The sequence below is a fragment of the Etheostoma spectabile genome, chromosome 6, assembly GCF_008692095.1.
Source record: "Etheostoma spectabile isolate EspeVRDwgs_2016 chromosome 6, UIUC_Espe_1.0, whole genome shotgun sequence".
NCBI lineage: Eukaryota > Metazoa > Chordata > Actinopteri > Perciformes > Percidae > Etheostoma > Etheostoma spectabile.
This window is the reverse complement of record NC_045738.1, coordinates 6978323-6987185: the sequence shown is the minus strand read 5'-3', so window position 1 is coordinate 6987185 and position 8863 is coordinate 6978323. Positions and strand designations below refer to the sequence as shown.

The 8863-nt window shown below is 39.7% G+C and overlaps 1 protein-coding gene across 6 annotated transcripts in view; it reads left to right on the top strand.

Moving 5' to 3' along the window:
* Positions 1 to 8863, top strand: part of fhod3b (formin homology 2 domain containing 3b) — a 134391-nt gene that overhangs the window by 68660 nt on the left and 56868 nt on the right. For all 6 annotated transcript variants that reach the window (XM_032518285.1, XM_032518284.1, XM_032518286.1 and 3 more), the window contains 2 exons: positions 7285 to 7379; positions 8301 to 8412. In XM_032518285.1, the coding sequence (XP_032374176.1) occupies positions 7285 to 7379; positions 8301 to 8412 (207 nt within the window). The remainder of the gene's footprint in view (positions 1 to 7284; positions 7380 to 8300; positions 8413 to 8863) is intronic.

The following is an 8863-nucleotide window of genomic DNA, read 5'->3' as shown; positions in this document are numbered from 1 at the left end:
CTACGGACTGAGCTACTACCACCCTTTAAATATAATGTTATCACTTACACTCAAGCCACCACCTACAATATAGTGCACAATTTAATAATCAATAAATAATATAAATTAAACCATAAACAACATACAGTATGTGGCTCTTACAGCGTCTGTGTGCCAAAAGTGTGTGTCACTGTAAACAAACACAATAGCTGCTAATTTTCTCTGATTTTCTCCTGCTTTTTGGTATAATGAGTGACAGTGAAACCATCAGCTCTGGTGTCCAGTGGGATGGAAAACCTACAAACCTTTAGATCTCCATTGCATAGAGTTAAGAACAAACAATATAAGGATAACCAACCTTTATACCCTTTTTGTGGTATGTTTGTCTTTGTTTGACAGGACAGTGTAGAAATGGGGCAGAATGAGAGAGGGTTCTGGCATTAAATAAAGGTCCCAATGCCTGAATTGAACTTGAGCTGTTGCAGCTATGTATGGTATGCGTTGTAACCACTTGGCTAAGGCAATGTTTATATATTTTATTAGGTTGATATCTTCATAGCAATGTTAGCATTGTTTGATATTGATCAACAGATCATTTGTCAAAACAAAATAAAAACATTTGAATTCTGGACTGACTTTACATGTGTTTAAATAGAAGTGATTTAATGTAGCTAATGTCTCTACTACTTAGATATTTCTATACTTTTTTTTTTCTCCAATATACCATTTCCTACTGAAGTGACATTTTATATATCTTGATTTAGAATCAAGATCATTGTTTTTGTGTTATACTTTGACCCAAGTTCTTCAAATATTTGACAGAGCGTAACTGAATTCTCCCTGTGCTGGTTTGAACATTTTGCCGAGCCTTAAGTGAAAACCCAGGCACAGTTGGGTTCACAGTGATGTTGGAAGCTCTTGTTGGAAACAGTGTGTATTGTGTTGTCTGGCTATGTTATAGGTTGTCTGTTCTAGAGGGGGGAGACCTTTACTATGGCCCATCGTCTGGATAAACATTTCCATTCTGTCTGTGCTGTGTGGAGAGGCTTTTCAAATGTATCGTTTATGCTGGTTATTAGTATGTACCAGTCAAATATTTGGACACACTTTCTCATTCAAGTGAATGGGAAAGTGTGTCCAAACATTTGACAAGAATTGTAGGTGTGATCATTTCCTTGTTTTGGGGATCATTTAAGAATGATGCATAGGAGATGTTGAGCAAATATGATAGAAGGATATTTTAGATAAAAAAACAAGTTTCAGACACACATATTTGGACAATTCCTGTGTTTGGAGCCAGAATCCTAGAGCCAGAGATCCTAAGGAATGCCCTCGTCCTAATCGAAACTTGAACTACTGGTTTGTAATAAGATCCCATGGGAACATTTGCATGTTTTTTTCTGCAAATCTCAGAGCGGCCACTGCTCTTCCTGACAGAGAGGTTTTGTTTACTTCAGAATAAAATCACTAGTTAATCCCTTTACCAAACATCAACAATGATGTTTATATGATACAATGATGCAATATATATATATATATATGCACAGTATACGCTTACAGAATATGCCTTTTGTCCTCTTGAGAAAGACAATTCTATTTTCATACATAATTTAGCGTCTATGCCTGTCTGAGACTCCTCTTTTGCAATGACAGAACTGACTTCATTTGGTTGGAGGAAATTTAGGAAATGAGGGCTACACATGGTTTCAGCCTACAGCCTCTCAACTCACTTACCTCCACTGGCAATATTTTGTCCTTGCCTCCTGCATGGCCTCTTTTTATTAAGTTAAATCAGCAGCTTTCAAACTAACTGACATACTGAGAGTGCTGCACTAAAACAAACACTACTGTATACTCAATGGACAGTTTCATACGGTCTTGAAAAAATAGCACCACCTGTCATATGAATATCCTTTGCCTACAGGATAAAAATTTAAAGTAATTTTTTTTTAACTAAATAGAAAACCACACGCTGTTGTCATGTTTTTGTTTAAGCTTAGAGCCTGGTTCCCACCCGATATGTCCCACCCTGTTGTCCCCCTGTGTCCCCCCTCGCTGGAGACAGCTTGCATCTGAACCCAGTTTAACCCTACCTGCGTGACCTATACTTTGCCTTCCCTGTTTTCTTCTCTCTGCATCTGTAAAAGTTTTCAGCCTCAGCAAACACACTGCAGCTTGTTTTACTGTAACAGAATTCAGTAAACATACCCATTATATTATAAGAATGTTTGATTTCTCAAGTTCTTATTTTATCATATTTGTCCTTGCCATCTAAGATATATAAACTATAATATGGAGAAAGAAAAGAAAAAAATCTTTTGCAGTAATGTAGTGCGCAGGAGATTGACTGAAATTCTCAGCACTCGGGTGGGTTTTACGGCTAATTCCTATGAGCTGACTGTTTTTTGGGACTGAGTTCAGCATATGGTTGGCTAGAATCAGAGCGAATCACATCACTACTCTCTCAAGAGCAGTAAGAATTTACCACAGCTCATCTTTCAGATCACTCTACAAGTGGGTGGATGTCATGCAGTAGCTTTTCTCCAAAATCTTCCATACTTGGATGGGTTGGGGAAAAGCTAATCGGTTGGGCTTTCCCCTGTTCTGTATTGTCCTAAAAATGATTTTCTGAAATGCAGCACAGTAATGCAGCTGTGATTGGTCAACTTTATACTACTTTGAATACCAGGAAATTGAGAAGTATTGGATGTTTTAGCCTTTTTTTTGTTTTACTTATTGTGATGTAGTCTACTTGGCTGACTGTACCCTGCTCAGCAGTAGTTCTTCACGTCTGGAAAATGCTCCCCTGCCTTACTTCATGCTATTGTTCCATGTGGTTTGTTTGTTTGTCTTTAGAGAATTAGTTTGGGCTTCGGCCAATAGTAAATTGTGTCAAATACTGGCAGACATGTGTTTAGCACTGAAAATGGAGCATCCCCCTGGTGTTTTACTGTATGGGGCTCAATGTAGGTCTGGCAGTCGGCTGGAATTGGTCTGGCAGAGGCAGTTTGTCTGGCTCTACTGGTCTGGGTGATTAGCTGAATAACAAATAAACCGTAACCCATGAAAATGTCTTATTTAGTTCATAATTGGCATGAGTAGTAGACTGGTATTTTTTATGGTGGACAGATTGTAAATGAAAAGCTAGCTCAAGGCATGCATGGATGCAGTCATGACAAATGTCAGTACCAAAAGCTACTTTGGTACAAAAGGGATTCGAATTAAAAGAGTAACATCCTGCAAGTACATGGGTATTTGGGTGCATTTAGAGAGCATTTCAAGAGTCTAATGTTAGGAACTGGTTTATTATCAAAACATGGCCTGCCTCAATTTAGCATTTAGGAAAACTTGTGCAGGCTACATTCTTAAGTGTTCTTAACTTTGGGGACATTATTTACATGCATGCGCCTTACTGCCTTCAGTGCCTTGACTCTGCCTTGACTCTGTGTAACACAGTTTTATAAACAACTCATTGTCCCACACACATCAATGTGTACTTAATCTGGTGTCATGGCTTTTTTAATATGTAGCATTGGTTTATTTTAATTTACAAAGCCAAACCCTTTTCATATTGTAATCTCCTGTCAGCTGTTATGATCTTCACACCACTAGCTTTCGAATACCCAGGATTGCAGGATCATTCCACTCTCAAAATTCAAATAATTTTTAATAATTATGGTGACCCAATAGAATCAGAATCAGAAGTATTTTCCAGACTTTGCAGTAAACCACGTCCAGCTCACGTGGGTAGCGGGAGGCATGGTTTAGTGCAGCTCTCTGCTATTGCAGTTGTATTGTATAAGATATAGATTTGGCCCCTGTCCTAAAGTCCTGGTAAAATAAATGTTGCAAGTTGACAGACAGTTTGGCTGACCCAGTTTTAATAAATACCAAATTGTAAATGAAACCAAAAGGGCAGAGTGGTGAGTGGAAGGGGAGTGAACTGTGTTGTAGAGGGGAAGCTGTTGAGCTTGTTTCTTGCATCTTTATAGATAAGGTTGTGTATTTTTTTTAATAGTCAGCTGGCCTGTGTTGGCGCTGCCACCCAGACCTCAAGATTGGTTCTCACCTCAGCAGTGGTCAGGGAGCTGCCCTTCCTGCACATTCCTGGGACTGTGGAAGATAATTGCTGTGGTTTATGAGAGGGAGAGGCCCTGAAGAAACACTTCCACCAGACTTCAGTTGCATTAGTTTTTACTTCTCTAAGAATTCTGGTTCAGACACAAGAACAGGGTCTCTTCCACACAGTGGGTCTGTGGTTCCCTTCTGCCGCTCGATACCATTCAAACGTTCTTTTTACTCTGAAGACAAACGAAATGGACTGTGAGAGTGCCGTACAGACGCCAGGCTGCTCATAGAACACTTCCAAGTTTTTTTTTTTGCTAAATCTTTCTTCCTGGGCTATCCTTTTCCTATAATGGCTTACATTTAAATTCTAATCACTGTGCTTTGAAGGCAGCTCATTGTCTGCCAACATCTCATTACGTGACATACATACAAAGGGACTTCAAAATGTTATTGTTGTACTTTGTGTGAGGTATTATAGAGCTGCACATGATTACTCGAATGGAGGCCCACATTTTTGGCCCCAGATCAGTGCTTCAAGTAGCGGGTGTCCTGTACAGACTCAGCACTCACATGCTCCTCTTAGTAACCCCTCTTCCAGAGTTATTGATGACTGTCTGTTGTAGAGTTTAAAAACAAATCCCATGTTCTGGACACGCAGTCTCAGCTATTCAGAAAGGTACAACGCTGGCAAAGCATGCCATACTAAGGATGTGAGCTCACTTTCAAAGCCGGAACTGCAACACACAGGTAACTTTCCATTTACTGGAGCAGTTTCACGAATAATTAAATCACAAGTGTGTGGAAATCGTTTGAACTTCACAAAGGTGATTGCTTTGAGAGTAATTAGATGTTTCCTCTGAACTGTTTCTGAGACTCTTAAGGTTGCAGTTTCCCATAATTAAAGGTATTTGTTTTTTAAACAGTTACAGTAACGTTTTACCTAACTGTTCACAGGGTAACTGCATTCCATGTGGTTTCTGGTACTCAAAGTTGAATTGTACATAAATGGCAGCTGGCAATGAATAATTCCATGAAGCAGCAGTTTTCATGAATCTGAGGAAAAAAGGTAATGATTGTCTGGTTCCTGGCACAAGTGTTTGAATTTCATATAATTTCTGTTTCTGTAAATTAACATATGATATAGACATTCAATCAGATTTTATTTAACTTGGCTACATGCCAAAAGTTAAAAAAAGACCATAACCTGTCAGTGATATCTTTGAGTGATGTCTCATGGTAACATGTCAGAATGATCTTAAAATCATTTGATTTTGCAGTTGACTTTTGGATACAGTAACATCTCATCTGTCAGCAGCTGAACATTCACGTTGCTTTCACAGTGACACTTTAAAAAGCCTCATTAAGACCGCCGATCTTTTCTTGCCCCTGTTTTCAATTGGACATTCCTCAAAAACCTCACCAGATACTGTGCACAGGTGCACACCAGAGATAAAAGTCTGCACAGTGATGATAATGCAGGTCAGACATTGGTTACGAATCTAAAAAGTGTGTAAAAAGCGTGTGGCTCATTACTCATCCAGCCTCAGTCACTGCTGTTTGTGTCTGTGTATAAAGAAATACTGTGAATAGTTATTTTAGCCACTTTTTACATGAGAGTTTTTCTCATTAGACCAGCTGTACGCCATGTCATTACCACTGTCACTCGTCTGTCGGCAGTGGTTCCATACAAAGAGGGGGGGGAGGTCCTCAGAGAGGGTGACACTCTGGGCCACGATGACTGAGGAGGTTAATCATGTTTTCATAAACACACTCTGATGTGGTCTGCTTTGATTCGCCATGTTGTCCAAGCCGCTGACTGCTGTGACACACAGCTCTCAGCTCACAGCAGGAAAGGCCTGTTAAGAATTCTCTGGCCTGACGTGTCGTGAGTAATTAACCCTGATTGATAAAAAAGATGAACTGCCCCTGCTGCTGCAGCAGTGGGCCGTCAGCATGCACATACACACACATGCACTCATGCCTCCACCCACACACTCTCACGCAACATGCACAACACAGCAGCTGCACCTGGGAATTTTGGCTTATCTACAGAATATTCAGGATTTTCATGCCCCTCTAGAGAAGAGGAGAGGAAAAATACATGACAGAATCTGCAGCCTCTCATCATAACATGTAAAACTGTTTTGAGCAAGAGGAGATTAGACGGTGCTCTTAAGGAGCTCTCTATAAATCTGCTTAGGTCTTTTATCTAGTTGTTGGACAAAGATTTAACTCTGCCTGTTTTATTTTGTTCTGCCTTTTTAACAGTGGTTTGCCAGCTTATGTAGCCCATGAAGAAGTCTACAGCTGCTCATACATTTTTTTAACTTGATTAGCACAATCTCATCACCTTTTGTCACGTTTGAAAAAGCCAATTCTGGCATTACCCCCCAAAACCATACAGCTTCTGCCAAGAAATAGTCAAACAGGCCTTCTGAAAATGTTCCACTTTCGATGTGTTCACATGTTTATACTGCTATGCTTCTTCCCCCATGTCAGCTAATGTATCACCTAAAGTTGCACCGGGTTCAAGCTGAGCTCATCCTGTTGCTGTGGTCTTCTGTGTAAATGCATAAACTCCCTGTGGATGACCACTGAGATGCTGTTAAAAAAAGGCTACATATTTAAAGGGAGCTTTTGTCTGTTCCACTTCTTTCCAGCAGTGTTTGTCTACCTTCCCCCATCTCCTTCTTTAACAGAAGCTCTACACTTTTACTGCCCCCCATAGAGATCCCTTGGCTCTTATTATGTTCTTATTTATGTATCCTGTTACAGATGGAAGTCATGTCAGCATCCAGTGAGGCACTCTGCTCAAATACTTTCCCTCCATTTGTGTCAACTGACTTGAAAGTTGAATGGACGAGTGCCGTTTTCCTTTTTAGGTCTTCACCCAATTGTTGTAATTTTGAAAAGGTTTATCTCCACAGCAGCTCCAGTTTTTACATAGATTTATTCAGAATGGACAGAAATATCATTGACCCTTTTCACTAATAATACACACGTTTTTGTGTGATTGTTTATGTGACAACTATTTACTCATTAGGGTCTGTTTGAGTTCTTTTTGGTGCTGAGCAGGCCAATTATGGTGTGTTATTAGAAAAAAGAAAATACTGGAATGACAGATGATTAACCACAGCCCTTCTCTCTCTCTCTCTCTCTCTCTCTCTCTCTCTCTCTCTCTCTCTCTCTCTCTCTCTCTCTCTCTCTCTCTCTTTCTCTCTCTCTCTGTTTCTCCAGCTCTTGGTCAGATAATGCTGTATGTGGATGGGATGAATGGCCTCATATCTCACAATGAAACGGTCCAGTGGCTTTACACCTTGGTCGGATCCAAGGTAAAGAATATGAATATAACCACAGTAGATATACTGTAAAATCAACTTGCGAACCCCATCTGTGCACTGATGTAATTAAAATAATTGCATACCCTTTCCTTTGTGATTGTGGTCCCCTCGGCCCTCTAGTGGACAGATTTCATCATGTGCAGCCTATTTGCAGGAGATGAGGGAACTACGTTGACTCTTTCCTCACTGTTTTCTGTTTTTACTAATTGCTTTACTGCCTCCCCATGTAAATATTGAAATAGTATTTGGCATCCACCTTGTTTTTTTTCTTCATCAAAACCCAATCATTTTGTATGGCAAATTTCCATTGTCAACAGTCATTTCAACCATGATCATTGTGGGTGTTGCTCGTCCAGTTGTAGTGTTGATGTGGCAGCTGTTCAGAAGTGTTAAATTAACTCTACCACATTATCACCACTGACATCATGTTGATCTCATTCTCAAGCAAATTAACAACTTTGCTGTGTCAACTCTACTATACTCCCCTCTCTAATAGGTTTCTCTCTCCTTCACACATTTTTGTGCAGTTGTAAATTTTAGTTGGTTGCTGTATATTTTAAGTCATAACCCAGTCTCTATTTTATTCTGACTGTAGTTGTGGTTTTACTTTTGTTATTTTTCCATACTATTTAAGTACAAAACAGTATGTTCCCCTGTTAAATGTCTATTTAATTTTCCCGTAGCGTCACACAATGTTCATATCAAACCTCTCAAGACGTTTTAGACAGGAAAAGCTTTTATAAGACAACATGATTTCATTTGATAGTTGGAAGTTCAAGGGCTGGCACATCCTCAGGATTGTGTGGATCCATTTGTTTGAGCAAAAGCATCAAGTTTACAGTGGATATTAGATGGATTTTGCTTGGATTTAGTTGTGATTTCTGTCTCAAATGTATTTTCGTCTTTGTTTAGTTCCGTCTGGTGGTGAAGACAACTCTAAAGCTGCTGCTGGTGTTTGTGGAGTACACCGAGTCTAACGCTGTGCTGCTTATAAAGGCTGTGAACATTGTGGATGCCAAAAGAGGTAAACATTACAGAGATGTTTGGATGTTAAAGTCAATACCTGCAGACAGAGGAAACTGTCTGGGGGTCAAGAGTTTGACAGACTCAGCGGTTTCACTGTGTGAGGCAAATGACTTGTATTTGAATGTGGTTCTTAAAGCTAATAAGACATTGTTTCCATATCCCTGAAATATCAAATACAAATTATATCAGTGTTTCTCTGTTGTTCAAATTCTCAAGTAAAACTTGACCAGTAAAATATTACAGGAATAATGTAAATTATGTAAACGCCCATTTAGGGTAGATTTTTCCAATTCTACTGATCAAGCCATCTGTGGTATCTGTAGTGCTGTTCAGCTCTCCTGTTACACAGTAGTCAGATCAGTTGTCCTGGGCAGCTCCCTAGCTGTGCACTGAACGAGGAGTAAGACTGTAACTGCAGTCTGCAGTGGGGTTCAGTTTTCTGCCGCTCT